Source organism: Gordionus sp. m RMFG-2023, chromosome 5 (genome assembly GCF_954871325.1).
Source record: "Gordionus sp. m RMFG-2023 chromosome 5, tfGorSpeb1-WG-v2, whole genome shotgun sequence".
Classification (NCBI taxonomy): domain Eukaryota; kingdom Metazoa; phylum Nematomorpha; class Gordioida; order Chordodea; family Parachordodidae; genus Gordionus; species Gordionus sp. m RMFG-2023.
This window is the reverse complement of record NC_088779.1, coordinates 26,648,843-26,671,034: the sequence shown is the minus strand read 5'-3', so window position 1 is coordinate 26,671,034 and position 22,192 is coordinate 26,648,843. Positions and strand designations below refer to the sequence as shown.

General features: G+C 28.3%; 1 protein-coding gene across 1 annotated transcript; it reads left to right on the top strand.

Annotated features, from left to right (window-relative positions):
* Positions 1-486: 486 nt before the first annotated feature.
* On the top strand, positions 487-12,952 carry LOC135929921 (tubulin alpha-4A chain-like). Its single transcript, XM_065466664.1, has 6 exons — positions 487-694; positions 9,264-9,486; positions 10,900-11,201; positions 11,282-11,731; positions 12,198-12,439; positions 12,528-12,952. The coding sequence occupies exons 1-6, from the start codon at positions 644-646 to the stop codon at positions 12,667-12,669; spliced, it is 1,410 nt and encodes a 469-aa protein (XP_065322736.1). The 5' UTR covers positions 487-643; the 3' UTR covers positions 12,670-12,952.
* Positions 12,953-22,192: the final 9,240 nt, after the last annotated feature.

The following is a 22,192-nucleotide window of genomic DNA, read 5'->3' as shown; positions in this document are numbered from 1 at the left end:
ATTAATAAATATACATTATTTAAAAATAAAATTACCTTTTTAAAGATTTTTTGTTTATTTTTAAAGATGACTATATGTTATAATTGTTCTTATCACGTTAATTTTTCCGAAAAATAAAAATCGATATTTATTATTTTATAGATAATAAAAGATGATGACGTTTTTAATAATGGCCGATGTAATTCCAAAAAAAGCATCGGTAATAAATATAGTAGGGTAGGGCTTATATACCTTTTAACAGTTAGCAGTAAGATAAAACAATGTCATTTGGGTATTAATTAACTTTTACCAAATTTCACAATATTTTTTTTTATAGTTATCGTGGAAAAATTATGCCAAAATTTTTTATATAAAAATTAATGGGAAAAAAAATAATATTTATTATTGATTTTTATTTATTTTTTAAAAGACGATCACGTTGTTTAAAAAAAATATTTTTATAAATTATTTTCATTTTAAATTTATTAAAAAAAACTATAAAAGAAGAAGAGATAAAAAGCATGTACGTGAATATAATAATTATTTTATAAAATCTGGACTATTTCGCGTATCAAAAAAAATATTGGGGATAAATTGTTCTATCTGCTTCGATTTGAATTCTTCTTTCTCCTAATTACTTAAATAAGTATTAGCTATTGGAAGAATGAGTTATGATAATACCATGAGATTCTATTCCAACACTCGGATGAATTCGGTATTTAAAAACAAAAAATTTAATAATATTATTATTATTTTTCTTTTAATTATGTAAAGAGATGTTAGATACAAATTTTACATATTGCTTTCCTTATTAAAAATTTCACAAAAAATAAAATTTGATTTTTCTTAAATAATTTTCAAAAATAATATTATGTAAGCCTGAAGATTTTACTCATAAGTATGGCAGAAAGGTTAGGACTTCTATCTTCTATTTGCCAAATCTCTATACTTAATATTATTATGATAAATCCGAAAGATTTTTGAGAATGGATTTTTTAGATTTTTTTTTTAAAAAAAATTGTTTTTGGCACTATTGAGAGTTAGGCTTAGGTCTCATCTATAGTAAGCGCGAAATAAAGATATGTATGCCGCTTTCCCTTCATTAACGGTTTGGCGGCGAAGTATACAAGAAATGAATATAAAATCATAATATTTAGATTCTATTTTGTATGCTTTGTCCGCGATTCGCGTTAACCATGAATTCGGGCACTAATTTTAAGGTCTCTCAAAACCTGTTATAAGAATATTTTCAACATCCGCCCCCCTCCCAAATTTTTCCCGGGTCTCGTTATATTCGATTCGAGGGGTAATGGCGTTTATCAACATATAACAATTTTCCTAAACAAAGGTCCAAATTTTATTAAATTGCGATAAAGGAGTTATTTAATTTCAATTCTAATTTTTTTTTCATAATTTCAAAAAGAAAATAACTGTACAGGGGATCGAACCAAATTGGTGCAATTTCTTTATCAGGGCAGGAGTACATAACCTCTGAGATCTTAGCTACACCCGCCACTCTAAAACATTGATTAATTTATTTTTTTTGTATTATATGGGATAATTTCCATATTTTTTAAAATTTTAAAAAATTTCTTCTTTTAAAAAATTACACTAAATAATCAATGAACCTTTTATATATTTTAAATTTTATTTTATCATACATAAGATATGATAATTTTTTTTTTTGCGAATAAAATAATTGTAAATGTTTCTAAAGGGTCATTTATTAAATCAAATAATTATTTTACACTTATATAATAATATAAATACCAAAAAAAAAAACTAGAAATAAATAAAAAAATTATGATTTGCCGAGATGAAATATGGACTAACATAAAGGGTCAATATTCAAAATAAAATAAATTTTACTTTCTAGAGCTCATTCTCTCAAAAATTGGTATAATACCATTTCTGCATTTCCCCTCTCACTTCACTAATATTTACTCAATAAAATGGAATCATTTTTTTCTTTCCTAAAGGAATAAACGGTTGCTGCCTCTCTCGGGGGGGGGGGCTTATTATTATTTTTTTCTGTTAAATTTAATTTGACTTTAATAATACACAATTTTTTTAAAATTTGTCAAAAGTAACTGGTTACAATTAGTTATCGGTAAATGTTTCTATAACAACACAGAAACATACTCATTGTTTAGTGCTATAAGGTGCCTCGGATTACCAATATAAATATTATTATCCGCATTTTTTATGCTCCGTTCCCATTGCGGGTTATGGAAAGTTTTGGAATAATTTGATTAATATATAAATTCAGGATATCAAAAGTTATAATAATTACTTATTTTTATTCAAAATTTACTGTTATCAATTGATTTTTTTTATCATCGAGTTTCAAATATCGAATATTTTTTTAAAAAAAACAACATTTTTTTAAAAAATTGTATAGTACATAAATTTAAATTAGGTTTTGTAAATAAAATAAACCTGTAAATTATATATCAATTTATTACAGCTGTTTCTTTTATTTTACACCTTTTTATGCTTTAAATTTTTTTTTTAAAACAATATAATCCAAAATTTATAATATTTGACCTTTTATTTTCGCCTGAAAAGGAATTCAAAAGGAAAGAAAAGAAAGAAAAGGGAGCATGAAAGAGAAAAGGAAAGGGATAGAAAAAAATCACATAACCTAAATTAAAAAATATAATATTTTCATTCATTCAAATATGATAGCAAGTAAGTCGAGAGTAAGTGAGACAAAATTAGAGTCTTAATGTGTCTAATGATATAAAATATGGTTTTGATTTTAGATGTGAGATAGGGAAAAAAAAAAGATTTAAAAAAAAAACCTTTTACTATCAGGTAACATTTTGAGAAAGAGTAACGCTGCGTTTATAGAAATCGCGTTATTTTCAAGCGTTGCATTATTTAGCGCAGTGGTTATTACAGCTGATTCAGTTTTTTTAGAAACTATTTAAAGATAAAGTTAAAATAGAAATAATTATTTTATAATATTATTTAAGGAAAATCTTTATTATACCTATATTTATCGAATTCGCCATTATATCGCATATTTTTTATTTATCAATACATCGCAAACATGTTTTTCAAATTTTATCCTAGCGTTATCATCATAAAGCTCCATAAATTCATACCTATTTATTGGCTTAATTTTGTAATAACGCAACGCTTGAACAAAACGCGTTTACTATAAATTCAGCTTAAGTGAAGGGCCCCCATCTGTTAATAGATTGAATAAGATAGATGCCTTAGCTTTATATAGTTTGAAAGTGATTATGATAGTCTTGTTATAGTAGGTGTTAGAATGGACAAAAAACATAATAGACAAGACATCTCTACCTAAAAAAAACTAATTTATTATGAATATCTTGGTTTGGTTTAAATAACGAAAAATTATCGATTTTGTGGAACATTAAACACAAAATGGTCATTTTTTTTTACCTCTTTTACTTACATTTATATATTTTTTTTTTATTAACAAAAGAATAATAATTATTTATAGACTCTTTATTTTTGAGGTGTGAGAAAGGGATTGGTGTGGCATAGCGATAAATCAATGAATGAATGCCTAAAACGTTGAACCACTTTCTTATATAAAAAAAAACTCTTATATTCAAAAACATATTTTATAAAAATCGTGTATAGTATTTAGAATCATATTATTGGAGTATACGATATTGGATCTCTATTGCGATAAGATAATACAGATCGCGAATAAACGCGCTCCCGAGTGTTGAACTATCGCGTTCGTTATTTCATTCGAGGCCGGTCCTGCCCTTGGCTCAAAAAAATATGAATGTTATATATTCCTTCCTATTTCCTATTTCTTACTTTTTATTTTTTGCATGATTGAATATCACAATTATAAAATGGAATTCAGTATTTATGCCATTAATTTTCGTAACATTATTTTGTAATAATTAGATACACATGATTAAATTATTTAAAATGATTTTGATAAATATTTAATATTTAATATTATAAGATTAAAATAGAGAATCAAATAAATATGTTGGGCTTGACATTTCCTGTCCCTCTTTCTAATAATGCCGGCCACGGACCGGAACGAGACCCGGGTTTCTTAAGATTTAAAAAAATTTGCCATCTGGCCCCGGGTGGCTCTCTTGATTTTTCAGGTTTCTAAGTTATATTTTTTAAAATAATGGTAATTTTATCTATGAAAAAAATTCAACCAATGAATTCAAACAAAATTCATAAAAGAAATAAATAATTAGGTAGGTATACAGTAAAATCTTTATGTAGCAAAGGCGGTTCAACAACTGTTAACTTTATACAGGTTATCAAATTTTTGATATAAAAAGCAGAAATCTATAAGGACAGGCCAGTTAAAATTTTATGAAAAGTCTGATCTAATCCTGCCCATTAAAATTCTACGTAAAGTGCAGCCTGACCCCTTTAATTTTCTTTGTGCGAATTTTCCGGCCATCATATTTTTAATGCCCTAAACCTGGCTCGGTTCACTTAATTATATCCGGGCCGGACTTAATTTTTTTTTTAAATACCCCGGTATGTCGGGCCTAAAAATACAAAATTCGGGCTGCCATGATGGTACCTCTCGCAGTCTCTGATATGTATTCTATATTTATTTTCTTTTCCCCAATGTCAATTAAAGTTCTTATAACTCTTCTCTTTAGAGGTTTGCAATGCACGGGTTTTAACCAGAACGCCTGCCCGCCCATAATATTTAAAAAATAAATTCACAGGCCAACCCCTGCATATCTAAAAAAATTTATTTAAACTACCCATCCGCACATAGTTATTTTAAGATTCACCGGCACGACTCCAATGTTTAAAAACTATTTTTTATTAGACCCTTTCATATATTTTATTTTAATGCATACTTATAAATGACGTTGTTACGGCTCAATTTGAGTCGATTTTTAGAAACTGCTAACTCAATATTTTAGCCAGAAAAATATTGCTTAAGCCTCAGGATCTCGCTAATGGATGTCCAAACCACTGTTCCATCCACAACAAAAATCTAAATATTTTGCCTTGCATAATATTGTTCTGGATAAAATATTGAGTCCGCCGTTTTTAAAAATCATCTCAAATCTGGTTGTTTAACAACATCACTTATAAAATATGCAATATAATGAAATAAAAAAAATATTCTTTATAAATAAGACGTCTATTCTTCTCATTTAACTCCACCTATCATCCGCTCATTATTTTATAGAAAAAATTTACCCGCTAGCTAGCCTTTTCCAGTTGCAGACCTTTAGATCACTATAACAACCGATGAATCATTTGTGTTTTGATAATTTTTCGTGAATTTTATTGACGGCTCTTAAAGTGCTTATAAACAAGTATAGTTGTAAATTTATTATGCAACAGTATATTAATTCAAAATCAAATATTAGCCTGAAATCATCTGACCCCAATTATAATTTTACGAAAAATGAGAGTTTTGTGGAACTCGGTCCGAATTTTATATATGAATTAATGAATTATTGACGGCCCGGCCCGTTAATTTTTAATATACGAATTTACCAGCTTTACCCACCCCATTAAATTTTTTTCGAGCCGAGCTTCCAATAAATAGTACTTCAAGGGACCTATAAGTAAAACGGTTGCTATAACGAGATGGTCAAAATGAAAAGGTCAAATTCGGAGGTTTTTTTTTTACACTGTCATCTTTCTTATTAAGAAAATTTATTACCATTACAAAACCAAAAAAAAAATTCTTATTAATTTTTAAACCCAATGTTAAATTATCTTAACGAATCTGCTAAAAAAAAATTCAGTTTACCAATTTTATCATTAATATTTAAATTTTCTTTTTAGATAAAATCATCATTCATTTATTTTAATCTAATATCGATATATAATTATACCATAATAAAAAAAAATGTTATCGGAGGAACTGGGTCTTGGGTGGATTAGCCTTATAAAAATTTTTTTAAATTATATTTTAAAAGAAAAATAGATAATCGGAAATATTAGTTTCTAGAATCGGATAATGTTTTAAAACTCATCCTTACCATGCATTAACATTTTGTTGGATAACGATTTAATAAAGAAAAAAGAATCAAATTTTATCCGACCATTATATTAATTTTTGATTTATATTTTTTATAGCCCAATAATGGCGATTTAAAATATTCGGCTTTAAAATATACGCCTTATCCGGCATAGGATATTTTTTAATTAATATTTTTTAGGCCCGTACTTGGGTCGGGCCTGCAGGTCTCTTATATATATATATATATAAATTATAATTATATAATTTAGGTTAATAAGTTACATCCTCTACTTAAAATAGTAACTTCTGTATTTTATTAATGAAATTATTATTTTTCTCTCTAAATTGTTTAAACCACAATTACTTAGGATTTCGATGTGCAGGGGAGGGGGGGGATAATTAAATATTTTTTATTAAAATTATTAAATTTATTAAGGCCACTATTGACAATTTCTCTAATTCACGAATTTAAATATAAAATTAATTATAAAATTTTAAATTTATATAATCGCGGCATATGAATCATTTAAAATAAACGCCTCAAAAAGGAATATTTTAAAATTTGATATTTAAATTACATTTGTCGGAAAAAATATTGAAAATATAGATTAAATGGATATAAATATATAATGTAAAACAATCTTATTTGGGACTGAGCTAATTTTAAATGATTTAATCAATGCTTGGTGGCAACTCCCTATATATATATAGAAGGACTAACAAAGACTACCCATTCAATCGATTTTTAGAGGTTACTTCTCAGAAATGTGGTAAAACGGCCTGAAAAATATTACGCAAACCTGAAGATTTTGCTAATAGAATGACCGTTGGTATGCCAATAATACAACTCCAAAATTTTATTTCGATTAAAAATCTATATGTTCTTTCAAGAAAACATTGAGATTACTATAGTTTTAAAATAAATTTATCCTTTAAATAAACTATTAATTGTTTTTTACTTTAACCTTTCGGACTAAATGGAAGAGTTGATCTTAAAATTAATAATTCAATAATTTTTTCCCCCAAAAAAATATTATATTTAAGTGTTACCCAGACAATTTATTCTTTAAAAAAAATCAATATGAAATTGTGAATATGTATTTTGTATCATATTTAGAAGTTTTTCGATTTATCTCAAATTATTTATAGAGCCAGTCAGATCTTTTTATTATAATCGATTTTTCAAAACTTTTTTATTTTTACCAAAAATATGTTATATTTTTTTTTTACACTCATAAATTTGGAGAATAAATCAATAAAGGAATAAAAAATTGATTAAGATATCGGCCCAAAATCACTGACCTTTGGCTAAGTGATTAGTTCTGCAGAAGAACTTTAAATCAGCAAAAAAACTACTTGGGAATAGATTATGGATTGTAATATAAGGAAGATAGACGAAGTTCAGGTCGATTGATGAACAAGGTGAATTATAGCGAAAAATATTATCGCGAATAAAACGGAAGTGATTAAAGTGTTTTTTGGAAATATCTCTTGTAAATAGGGCAATATTCCCTATAAAACTCTACACAAAACGTTTTTTTTTATAAAAAAAATATATAATTATTTTTCATTTTAAGAATTGAAGAGTCGGTAAATATTAGAGATAAATAAATGATAAGATATACTTTTTTTATATTTATTACATCCTCCAGGGTAAAGCATAAATTGTGTAATTCTATTTCTAAAATAATTAATTTGCCAAAAAAATTTTTTTTTGCCACGCCAATGCGATAAATTTTTAACAACCATGCAAAAATAAAATTATTACAATATTAAAATCAAGGATTATTCTTTGGAAAAAAAATAATGTCCCTTGAATTATAAAGGATAATTATGCTAAAAATTTATTCTTTATTAATTAATGTTATGTTTATCTAGTATGCGGAACAACGATTTTTTTAAAAATTTTAATGAAAATCAAGAAAACGGGAGTGAACCAAATAGGAACCGTTATAGCGAAACGAATTTTTTTAGTTTTTTGACTGATAGCCGTAATCGAACTTTTATACCAAATTGCTAAAAAGTTTTTGTTTTACACATATAAAAATTGTAATTTAAGACCATGTATTTGATAATTACAAGTCCTTCCCCTTCCCTCTCTTTCCTATTGAGTTATTTTTATAACAAATTTACTTAAATTTTTCTGTTTTACTTTGATTATATTTAAATTTAGATGATAATTGAAAGTAAAACTTTCACGATAAATAATTTAATATATTTTATTTAGAGTGATTGAAAATTCGATTTAAATATTTCAAGAATTTTAAACTCCGAAAAGTCCTTTATAATTTTTCTAAAATAAAACCGTACCCTAACTGGAACCTTTTAAATTTAAAAGCATCAGAACCGAACCGGAAATAAATAACGGTTTGGGTCCCTGATTCCGCTTACCTAGAGAGTTGTTTAGTAGGGTTTAGCTACATCCATCCAAGATACTTTTTAAAATGTTTATTTAAAACATACCTATAGACATTTCAGCCTGTTTATTTCCTGTATAACATTCTATTTTAGGCTAATATTCCTGCCAAGTTTCATGAATTTTTATTGAATAGGGGTTTTTAAGAGCTTTTTTTTAAAGATATTAACGCTTAGATGTTAAACAAAAGCAAATATTCTAATTTGCCAACAACATTTTTATGCCGTATGGCACATTTCTAGGGATATTTGGTAACGATGTCCATTTTAATTTTAAAGAAACTGAGCCCTCTACATTAAAAGGGGGATGGGGGGGGGGTGAATATATCGTTATTCAATATATATCGTGAGTATCCATTTTATAATTTAATTATATATTTCGAGTCTTCGGAGGGCCTTAGCATCAATGGCTTTTGGGGGTGAGGAGGGAGGTTAGCTGACTATGCAATGGGACTGGGGAATATGTTACGAATCTGAGACATAACCAAGGGGGGGGGGGTATTCTTTGGACTGCTGCGTTTAATATATTACTGTTCGCGAAAATTAATTATAGCTATTTCTTTTCTTGTAAAATATTGAAATAATAAGTCATTATTTTTTTTATATTTTTTAAAATTAAATTCTACTTTTTTAAATTGTTTACGATGACATCATGTCAAACATTCAAATTAACCCCCCCCCCCCTTGGTTATGCCTATGGATCTTATATTTTGTTTAAAATATTTTCCTCATCTTCCTTTTTATAAATTATATATAAGGCATAGATAATTGCAAGACTTTTCGATATATAGTATCAAACCTATTCAAAATAACGATCTCGTTTTATCATGCTATTGTTATAATTTTCATGTCATTGAATTAGACTATACTATATATTTAATCAATTTTTAATTACTTCGAAATAAAGCGCGAATGCATAAGTATCCACGTGGGGCAAGCCGGCGTTCAAATGGGGAATGCATGTTGGGAACTTTACTGCCTAGAACATGGAATTAATTATGATGGTCAAATGCCATCCGATCCAAGTTTTGGAGTAGCCGATGCCTCTTTCAATACTTTCTTTTCTGAAACTGATTCGGGTAAACACGTTCCTAGGGCGCTATTCGTCGATTTAGAACCTACGGTTGTTGGTAAATATAAATAGTTTTTTTTATTATTGCTTACCTCATAATATTATGTGAAATTGTTTTATTAGAATTTTTATTAAAAATTTAGTCTCTTTTTATGCGCATGTGCTACACTAAGCTACATAGATTCTCAAACAAGAAATAAGAACCGATTGGGCACCTACATATTGATAAAAATTGCAAAATTGGAAATTATCAAATAAAAAAGGAAGATAAATAATTTTATTTTGGCGATTTAATCATCGTTGCTTGATTGCTGAAATTCTCTATTTGCGTTCTAAAAAAAAATTAAAATCGTTATAAAATTTGTCAATCCTTAACAATTTTATATATAAAGTTTGATTGACACATAGACATAAACCGGGCCCTATCCCTCGAAGCCAATGAGGGCCTCCAAAATAACTGCTATAAATCTAATGATGCTGATTCCCACCTTTTAAAATTAAAATAGATTTTACTAATAGAGTATTCCTGAGTTATCCCCACCCCCCTTCCCTAAGATTTCAATGAAGCATCCATTTTTTGGCAACCCTAAATTTAAAAAATCATAATACCTATCTATGCACTCCAATAATTGGAATTGCAGAATAAATTTAATACATATTTGTCCATTTTAGCATCATTTGTCAAAACTTAATTGGGTTGACGCATTTAAATATTTTTTTGAGTTTGGATTGGCAATCAGCAAATAGAGTCCTTCATGAAAAATATTTAATTTTATTTTTAAAATAACACTATTCCATCTTTAATATAAACTTTATGTGAAGACTACGTTTGATCGAAGAACTAGTTAATAAATATTTCGCAAATATTGAAGAATTAATAAATATTATAATATGCCGTTGAAAAAGGAATCATCCTTTTGATATCCATTCTATGTTATTTTTTTTTTGCCAAAATATGAAATTCATTTATTTTTGAAGTTATTTCATTGGCCTATTTCTAATAAGCTAATTATATAAGAGCTGGGTTTAAACTGGAAAGCCCCCACCCATTATTTGAATATATTTTAACCCGCTATCTTGCCGACTCATGGTATTTAAAAATAATTACTCGCCCGCTATTTATCAAATAAAATCGTTTAAGACTCCGGCCCAACATTTTAAAATTATATAATAGGTTAGCTTGGCTTATTATTTATTATATTATATTTTTACTTAAACTTATAAAAATGTGATATTATACAAAAGGATTAAGTTCTAATAAATATAAGCTCATTCTGTTCCATTACACCCGAAAAATATTTCAAATCCGATCCGCAGATTTATTGTTTAAATTATATTTATAAGCCGTCCATACTCCCGTCCAATATTAACTTTTAACCACCATTTTAGACATGCATCTAAAATAGCTATCCGATTGAACTTAAGTCCGAAATAGGTTTTTATTAATAATAATAATATTAATATTAATTAGATGAGATACGCACCGGCCCCTACAAGAACCTGTTTCACCCCGAACAAATGATAACGGGAAAAGAAGATGCTGCCAATAATTATGCCCGTGGTCACTATACGGTCGGGAAGGAAATAATCGATTCTGTATTAGATCGAATTAGGAAAATGAGTGAACAATGTCCCGGATTGCAAGGGTTTTTGGTGTTTCATAGCTTTGGAGGGGGTACTGGCAGTGGATTCACATCCTTACTCATGGAAAGACTCTCCGTGGAATACGGTAAAAAGGCCAAATTAGAGTTCTCTGTTTATCCTGCTCCTCACGTAAAAATATATTTATTCGGCATTAATTACTATTTATTGTGTAAAACGATTCACTATATAAACCCTGTTATAAATGATAGATATCAACGGCCGTAGTTGAACCCTACAACTCGATCTTAACCACTCATACCACTTTAGAGCATTCCGATTGTTCGTTTATGGTAGATAATGAAGCCATATATGATATTTGTAAGCGAAACCTCAACATTCAAAGGCCCGGTTACACAAATCTGAACAGATTGGTGAGTCAAATAGTCTCCAGCATAACTGCTTCCCTCCGATTTGACGGAGCGCTCAATGTTGATTTAACCGAGTTTCAGACCAACCTCGTGCCTTACCCAAGAATCCATTTCCCTTTAGCCACTTACGCGCCTATCCTATCAGCTGACAGAGCTAGTCACGAAGCAATCTCGGTCTCAGAAATAACTAACATGTGCTTCGAACCCAACAGTCAGCTGGTTAAATGTGATCCTAGTCATGGCAAATACATGGCATGTTGTCTTCTATATAGGGGCGACGTAGTTCCAAAAGTAATTTAATTTTAGCATGTCTTCTTTTAGAGTCCTGCATGCGGCCAATTTTTTGAGGTACTACTCGATCCAAATAAAACGTTAAAATTTTTTAATCCAGCCGACCCAATCCAAGAATTTTAGATCTTAGTCCAGATGTTTTTTAGGTATAGGTCTGATCTGAATTCTATCTGAATTTTATAAAAAATGAATTATTTAAAAAGCATGATATTTCAAAAAATCGGGAAAATTATAAGTTTCTAAAGGATAATAAACAATTTTGTTAAATAGATTTTAAAATCCAAATCTAACCAATTGCCAGGAATTATCCTTTCGAATTCAACCGACCCGAGTTTGATCGGATTATATTGGTTGTTGCATAGCTCTACTATCTTTTGAACCCTACTTAATCCAAATATTTGAAAATCCTTTTATGCCTAATATTTTTTTTAACCTTTATTATTATAACTAACTTGGAAAAATAAAGGATGTGAACGCGGCCATCGCTGCCATAAAGATGAAACGTTCGATACAATTCGTCGATTGGTGTCCAACCGGTTTCAAAGTCGGAATTAATTATCAACCCCCTACAACAGTTCCTAATGGCGATCTAGCTGCTGTTCCAAGAGCCGTATGTATGCTAAGTAACACAACAGCTATAGCTGAAGCATGGAGTCGGCTAGATCATAAATTCGATCTCATGTACGCGAAAAGGGCTTTTGTTCATTGGTAAGTTTTAACAAATTTTTGTTTATTTAAATTTGAAACAGATTATTTAATTGTATATATATTTTTATATTTATCATTTCGTTATTAGGTATGTTGGAGAAGGAATGGAAGAAGGAGAATTTACTGAAGCTAGGGAAGATTTAGCGGCTCTTGAAAAAGATTATGAAGAAGTAGGTATCGATACGTCCGAATTAGAAAACGCAGCCAACAATGCAGAAGATGAATACTAGTGCTGGGAAAATTAAATCCTCTTCTTTGCAATATTTATGTTTATAATTCGTTTATTATATGTAAACTTTAGTAATTTATATTTGTATATAAAGTTTACTGTAATGGCTTTGAGTCCTGTATCCTATTATATGTTCGCTAAACCCAAATTGCCCAAACATCGAATAATTTATTGACATATATTATTTATATATATAATTTTAAACCATGTGATGTATTTATTCTTCTTTTTATATTATAATTAATTGTTAATATTTTTTATATTAATAAAAATAATTGACTGCCTTTGTTATCTATTTTTATTTAAAAAATATATAAATATCACGATAGAAAATCAAAACATTTGTATTTAAAAAATGTTAAAGTCCCTTTTTATATCTTAAAATTATCCATTGTAATAATTAAAAGTCGACTTAATTACTTAGATAAAAATTTACTGAATATACATTAAGGTGATTTCTTTAGAGTAGTGATTTGGGAGCTAAAACCATGCTTATAAAATATGCGAAATCATAAGACGAACTTGGTAAAAATATTTTTCTAATTTTTTTGTATAAGAAAACCCAATAAAGTGTTTAGATTGAGGACAGTTAAATATTTGGTTAGCATTAGCATTTGAGTTTGATTCTATATTTGTATTAGATATTATTTTGATTACCGAATACATGTTTAATATAAAGAGTTTTATTTTATATATATTTCACATTATTTTAATCCATCATATATTAAAATTAAAATTAAAATATGTAAAAAGGATTATTATATACAAAAAAAATAAAATATGTAAAAAGGATTTAAAAAAAATTAGGTTAGCTCCTTAGGAAAGAGACTTCCAATGGAACTGATGTAATTCGATTTACGAATAACAATTGAGAGTTTTTGGCTAAGGTAAAAACTTTCCATGGGTTCATCAGTGATTTTACGAATAAGAGAACTGAGTTCATTGAAGAAGACTAAAGCACGGCTACCAAATGTGGCTAATGTAAGGAGATTAATAGGTATAAAAATGTATTCATTGGATATTTCCGAATATTTATTAATTTTGAATAGCTCTTTGATGTCCAAGATATTTGTGCAAAGATTTGTAGAGGTTAGGGGATCTATACAGGAAGAGTCCCAAACTAGAAATTTACGTCTCTTGCAAGGAATTGGAGTAATGCCATTTGCACCTTTTCCATCAGATCTAAGAAGATCACAGGTTATAGGATCGATAAAATCTGTTTTTATGAATGGCAGTACAGGCTATGTCTTCCCTTGGAGTCAATAAGAATATTACATCAAGAGCAAAGATAAAGTTGGGTAATTGAGCAATGAGACTGATTCCAATGGCATGAGTGAGTTCATATTTGGTGAGTTGTAAAACAGAAGGGATAGCCTAGAGGAACTCGTGTCCAGAGCCATTTAGCAGTGACAAAAAGAGAGGGCAATCTAGGGGTTGCCTGCTTGATAGTAGAGTTTAGATACAGGCAACAAGTGCCCCGTTCCCTTTGTTTGAGGTAAAGGGGTCTCAACAAGAATTCGAGATCTTCATAGATCCAATACCTCAGTGAACGACCAATCGTCTACAGGAGAGTGAGTGATAACAATAGGTTTTGTTAATAATTAACTTTGGATAAGTTGTTAGTACTAAATCAGAAAGAGATCTGATGCCTAGACCGTCAAATTTTGTTAGAAGAGAAGCTTGAACCCAGGCAATTTTTCCAAACTTAAGATTTAGAATCTCTACGGTAGGTTCCATGATTTCCGTTTCATGCACATTCAAAGGACTAGGATATTTCAAAACAGAAGTAGTCCTTAGAGCGTAAAGAATCGGTATATTAAAAAAGTTTTTCAACAGAAAAAAAGACTATATGAGAGGAAAGGAGGAGATGGATATCATTCAATTTGATAAGAGTCTCGGTTAAATCCAGAAAGGTTCAAACAGCTGAGTTGCCTCCAACCGGGGATCCTAAGTGAATTAGTTGATCTTGATTAATTATTATTGTTGGAGTTAATTTCGGAACTGTTTAGTTGGATGAAATCTGATTTGCTTTGATTGAGAATTAACCCTAAAGAAGAGCTAATCTCTAAAATTAAATCGATCGCTTTATTGACCTCATTACATGAGCCACAGATTATACCATCATCCAAGTATCAAAAATGGAGAGAAAGAGAGCAGGAGACATTGATTGTCTTGATAATATCGCTGATTCCGAGACAAAATAGCAATGGGCCAAGACGATCACCCTGCTCTGAAAAATCCCTTTTATAGAAGGAATTTTATATGAATTAAATTGTGAAGTGGAAGAATATCTAGGAATTGAAAAATTTACTATATCCAAAAAAAGAGTAATAGCAGGAATGGCATTGGAAAATTATGATTGAATGAAGGTTTTATTTTCATTTAAAAACGTTACAATTTTGAATAAATTAAAATATACTATAAAACACTAATAAAATAAAACTTAAAAAACTATTTAATTAAAAAATCAATTTTATATTGAGTTCCCAAAAAGGAACCATAATTATGTCTAAAAATTTCAATTGAATTTTTTGGCGCATATATAAAAATTCTCTGGCTTTGTTTATAAAAAGTCATATTTTATTGTCTAGATTTATTAAAATATTTTAATGGCGAAAAATGGCTATTTGTAGAAGTCACTTTTCGAGTGAATATAAACTCAATAAAATTTTTGTATTTGTTAATCATTTTAGTTTCTGCCTGTATTATTGTGTTGATATTTAAATTTGAGGGGAATAAATATACACATTTATAGTACTATATTAGTGATTTACCTAGGACCCAAGGTAAGGTTGTCATACCATTATGTCTTAAGTCATCACTTTGAGATAAATTTGTGGGTTCAATATGATTTGGAATGTGGGCGGCTGTTAAACCTCAATCTATTATAGTACTATATGGCGTTGGTGTCCCACTTGACTAAATATAAAATTAATGCTGTGCCAACCCTATGAGTCGACGGGTGATTTGCATTTGATACATGCATGAGGCTGTACGATGACACAACCTAGACGTAAATCAATGGCTAATCTCAATTGTCCGTCTTATAAGAGATTACGAAGGTTACGACTAGGGAGTGATTCTAACCATTAATGATCACCAAGTCTATCAGTTGATTGAAGGAGTTGAATGCAATCTAAAGGTGGATTTACTTATATATCTATTTGGTATTTCTTAATTAAAGTTGTGAAATTGTTTTTGCGTCATGATTGATGGTAAATATGTTAATGGGTATATTAGCCTTCTATTTGTTAATTGCGCCATCTAATAAATAATCGGTAGGACACATGAAGCCTGAAATCATAAAATTATTTGTTAATCTGGATTAAAATATTTATCGGGATAAAAGATTGCGGTAAAAATTATAAATCGCCTAATTTAGAAGGTAAATGGGAGAGTGACCAATTGGGGTTTAAGTTTATGTTTAAAATTTTAAAAATATGCAAATATTTTGATATATATAGGCATTTGCGTATTAAAAATAAAATTTGGTGTGCTGGTAAATGTCATAGAATGCCCTCCATGCTGTAAAAGCTTTCTATGAAGGAAATCTTCTGACTTGGTAGCAATAACTAATGGGGATAGTAGCCTTAAACTTTCGATAGGAATGATTTTATAGCCTTCTAAATATGGCTTATTGTTTAATAAAAATAATTCAGTTTTATTTATGTTAAGTATGAAACCGGTAGCTTGGGAATTGGTTTCCAAGTATTTTAAATAAGTATCTTAGCTGAAGGACCACAGATGGTATCATCGTTTAAATAACTCAGATTAAGGTCTAGGTTAAAATTTTGTATAATTTGGTAAACGAGATGATGGATTCCAAAGCAAAAAAAAGAGGTCCTAATAAATCCCCTTGTTATATGCCCTTCTTAGAACAAATCTGTAAAGGTTCATATGTCAAAGGCGTCTCATATGAGGATTCAATAAATTTAGAGTAACAGGGGAAAATTTCATAGAAGAATTTTAAAAAAATTGGTACGATATAGGCTATCAAAGGCGTTTTTGAAATCTAGTACATATTACTGAGTCTGTAGTGGGTATTCTTTTTATATTCTTAAAGTATGAACCGCAATTTCACATTCGCCCTTAATCCCGAAACCTAGTTGACAAGAGTTTTAAATGTTGACAGCAATATGTATTATACTTTCGATTATGATTTTGGCTATTAATCTTCTGAAAAAGGAGCCTACTGCAATGGACCATCTGGCTTGGGTAAAGTAAATAGACGTGCTCCAAAAAGAATTTGATGAGTTTTTAGTCCTTATAAATATGTTATTACAAGGAGTAAAAACCTTGATGACAGAATTAGGGAAAGAACTTTTTGAATTAATTAAGTATTTCAAGACCACCGGGTAGATTATCTGTGGAAGATTCGGGATGTAGTTGTTCCAATAGTTGCAAAATTTCTTCGTAGAAAGATGGTTATCTGAAGATATAAGTTTAATTGCACGACCTATGGCGCTTTGATCTATTTGATTGGTTATTATTTTACATTTGTGTGTTATATCATCTACTTTTAATTGATATGGATGTTTGAAACTTCTAACCAATAAATATTGAAACCTAATTTCAAATTTCGTTACAAAGCATATGACAATAATGACAACTTTAATTGCTCAAAATCTTGGGAAGACTTACTAACCTTCTTTCAAAAATGTCTCGCCCCGTTAACAAAGAGACCTCACATGAACAAGTAAAATCACATCTGTTTAATATAAGAAGGATGGGGCTCAGTAATATTAATAAATGTTTGAATATTATTATAATTTGATTAGTTGTAGTTTTAGAAAAGAAGGACACGTTATCGCTCTACCTTTGTCACTATGATGAATTTTGCCCAAATGTTACAAACAGTTAAGTTTGTGGGTATGTGTAATGTAAAAGTGGTAAACTAATGAGAGGTAGAGCCAGTAATTTCGATTCTGCACATTAAGGCAATTATGGGCCAAGGTGACTAAATTGATTATCACGGTTATCAGCAAGTAAATAATTTGATAGTTTTATGAAAGACAAATTTATTTAAATGTGTTATTATAACTATTAAAGATCATTATATATTAAAATTATTTGACTTGTGTTTTTAGCTGGAAGGATATTATTAAAGGAGAGTGATTTAAAAAAAAATGTATAATGATATTAAGATAATAAAATAAGATCGATAAAGTTTCTCAATTAGCACTTGTCGTTAATTAAATATAATAAATAAATTCTTTCACATCTCACTTACAATTCATATAATATTTGTCTTATTTTAACTGAAAATTTAATTATTTCCTATATTAATTATTATTTTTTTTTTTTCTCTTTAGCTTTCACCTTTTCTGGTGATACATGTTTTTATTTATGGAAATAGAATATTATTCTTCCTTTCTCCTTACTACTCTCCTTTTTATGTTTACAAAATATATAATTAAGGTATTTTTATTTTCTAAAGATATCTTTTATTTTAAAAATTTGAATCTCAAAAAAATACATACATATTCATTCAATGACAAGATTAAAAATTGTATATTTCCATTTACTAGAATGAGAGAACACATGGCTGTAGAGAAAATTTTATTTCCTATTACCAAAAATTCAGACCAAGAGAATAGTCAAGATTACAAAAAAATATTCATTACCTTATACATAACCTTATACATTACCCAAATAGTTATTATTGTAATTACAAATTCTATTTATTTTTGGATCATGTATGACAAATATTTCCTAAATTGGTTGCAGATCGTCCGAATCAATTTGGGGAAATTATTGAATCGAATAAAATGTTGGCCCAAGCTAAAAATCTTAAACGAAAAAGATAATAATAAAAAAATGTATATAATTACAAGTAAGCTGAATTTCGTAGTTCCCGTCCAATGCTATTTTTCGCTCAGAGCTTGCGGCGATATTATGTCAGCCCTCATTTCCATGCCGATTCAGATTCACATATTCTATTCTAAATCTAATAGAGAACATAGCAATTTATCTAATTATTTATTGTGCGTAGAAATAGCTATTCTTTGGTACTTGAAAGAAGTTTTTGTCAATATGAGTTCATTCAGTATCTTGGCTATAGCTATTGATAGATTTTGGGCTATAAGGTTTCCTTTTAAATACAAATCTGATAAAAAACATATTAAATGGAGTATTATTATAATAATTCTAGCTGTATTGATTTTACCCACCTTCGTTCCAATTGTCAAGATATTTGATAAAACGTCTTACACCCCATATTGTAAGTTGAGCTATAGACCCATGAAGATTAATTTGATTTGGCTTACAATTACAGGTTATATTTTGTTTTTACAAGATGAATAACGTTATTTTAATTCATTAACAATTAAATCATTTTTTAAAATATATTTCAACAAACCTTTTATGATCAAAATATAAAAACAGGTATAATAATTCCTTTCACTGTCGCCATCATATTGTATTGCAACATTATTCGCTTCCTTAAATCTCCGAAGAACGTAACAAAAGATGTAATGTACATGTACAGAGACAATAATAAAGCTATACGATTGATATATTGTTTGATAGGCACCTACTTTGTTTTTTACACTCCAATAGTAGTATTGAGTTTTATAGCAATATTAACCAAAGTAGATTTATATAGTGAGCGGATGCACTATATTCTTCTTGGGTTATCACTTTGGTTTAGCTCTTTAAGATGGGTAAATCCATTGCTTGTATTGGCCTTCAATGGTTCGTTAAGATGTGGAACTATCAGAAATCAATTTTATAGAAGCAGGTCAGAGATTTGTTTATTAATTATTATAATATTATCCCAGAATCAATATCATCCAAAAATTTTTTTTTCCTCTAAAACAATCGACTTATCTATTTATAAGAATTGATATCTATAATATAAACGTAAAGAATAGGTTATAGAAAGTTAAATAGGGAACATAAAAGTATCTAAATGTTTTATAGATTGAATTTTGAATCAGAATATGGCAAGGGAGAATTTAAACGAATCCTTTTAAATTTTTATCTAATGGGTAATTCTTTCTAAATTAATCAAAATATGTAAATTTATTCTTATGCATGAAAATCTCATTATACACGTTTATTTGTTGAAGTCGCATTAAAATTACTGATAATATATATATATCATTTTTAAACTTTTAAAATCGTTTATACAAAAATAGGTATTTAACAATAATAGATGCCATGTTTTGGCTTGTCATAAAAATCAAGACCTGCATAGATACTATTTACACGGCATGGTCTGATTTTTTTTGAAATTCGGCTCTGATTTCTTTGAATTAAATATTAATTCCGGATTTAATATAATGATAAGTTTACTGTTATATTACACAATTTTTGAATATATTTTGTACCCTGCCCTGGTATTTTATTTAAAATTAAATTTTTTAGACCAAGCCCATGTTTATTCTAAAAAAATTTACGTCCCGGCCCGTGTATTCTAATCATGATTATTTTGGGTATAGTTAAGGAATTATGGAAGAAAATTCCCTGCGAAAAAAAAATACCCTTAATAATTTTTTATTATTAAAAATAATCCTCCCTTTTCCTCTGAAAAACAAATTGTGAGTTTTATTTTTGGGAGATTATCTTTCGCCTACCATAATTAAGAATTTAATATACAAAATACAATAATCAGATATATAAATCAGATAATAAACTGAAATTTTAATATTTATAATAAATTTCTCAAATACTAATGCCAATTAATGCAGGGTATATATGGCCAGTCAAAACTAGGATGATGTTGAAACGATATTCCACCTTCGCAGAAAGTCTATCTCAAAGACTATCGTGGATAACGCTTTGATTCAAATTTTAGATTAAGAATTGAGCTATATATATACAGTCATGCCACTTCTCTCCTATATTAAAAATATATATATAGATAATAGTTTTATAGTGTATTATGTAGGAGGTTAAAACAATTATTCCTTTAGTTTATACTTATACCAATTTTTTAAAAAAAATTAAAAATAATATAGATAAAATCTCAAAATTCATTATCGAAATATGAACGAATTGATCAAATTATCATGGTGTAAAAGAGAAATGGAAATAACTTAGTTTATTCTCAAATATAGCATAAACTATAAAATCTATTTGAAGAAATAATTTTTAACCAATATCAAAACTTATATATACTTATTCCATACTTATTTTTTATACGTTATGCTCAAGCGTTGCGTTATTATAAAATAATGTCAATAAATAGGTATAAATTTATAAATATGAAGCGTTAGGATGATAATGCCATGATAAAATTGAATAAAAATATGTTACGATGCATTGATAAAAAAAGATATGATATACGATTATAAAAATAATAGCGAATTTGATGATCTGTTAAAAATATTATATAAAATAATTGTCTTTCTTTTAGCTTTATCCTTAACGCAACGCTTGAAGATAACGCGTGTCATAAATGCAATGGTAACTCAACTTTAAATCAACTTTTTAAAATCCTTTTCCAAATATTTTAAAATTATTTTTTGTATATATAAATATAATATACTACCATTTATAATGTATTTATATTATTTTTACATGTTTTTGGAATGACATTAAATATAAAAGAAATAAAATTACACTATTCATATTTATTTTTATTAAATGTTTATGGATTATTATACTTTATAACTTTTGACAAATAAATTATTGATAATTTTTTTAGAATTAATTATATAAACTTTGTAATTTTAACTATTTATAACATTAATTAATATTAAATAAATGGCATTATAGTTATGGTTTCAAGATTCAGGATCCGATAACAAAATAGTGTATTCGGTTATCGGCAAAAGAAAAAGAAAGAGTGAATAATTGAAAAGATGCCATAATTTTTCAACTTATTTTTATAACATATCAGAAGAGCCACATCTAGTATTGTATGGATCGGTAAATTATAAGGCGCTTATTTGAGTAATTGATGTTGCAGAAATTGGAGGTAACAGATCTTAAACCTAAATATCTCTTTGTATAAAACACACTATTATCAATCGGCCTAACTAGACCAACATCAGATAGAGTTTTTTGCCCTAAATTCATCCACAAGCTATCGAAGATAATCAGACTTGAGATTGCCCTCCAAGATGTACCCATAAATTTTAAGTAATTAGTAGACCAATTTCATGTACTGTCATCATCAAACATATTAGATAAATTATCAATCGCGGTGAATATAATAATCGAGTCATTTTATTATTATTATTTTTTATTCATTTGAACTTTAAGCAAAATTATGCACACTTGTGTCTATTTTCGGTGGTGTAAAATTCGTAGATAATTTTGTTAATACCTAATTATAAGTATATAATTATTATTTTTTTGAACAGGGAATTGAGATTTGGGAATATGAGCATTAGAATGCCAAGTATAGATTAAAAATCCTTATGGAATCAAAATTTAAAATAAGGTTTGCGCAAAGAGTGGGATAAAGGTATCTGGCAGGAAAGTTTAGGTGCCTAAGAAGTTATATGGATACCTGTATATAATAATTTATAATTTACAAATATTACTAAAAATGGTAAAAGTTGTTACTTTTTCTG

Coding starts and splice junctions, on each gene's coding strand:
- LOC135929921 (XM_065466664.1), top strand. CDS start 644: ATGAGTTATGATAATACCATGAGATTCTATTCCAACACTCGGATGAAT. Junction 9,487..10,899: donor TTTAGAACCTACGGTTGTTG/GTAAATATAAAT, acceptor AATATTAATTAG/ATGAGATACGCACCGGCCCC. Junction 11,202..11,281: donor CTGTTTATCCTGCTCCTCAC/GTAAAAATATAT, acceptor TATAAATGATAG/ATATCAACGGCCGTAGTTGA.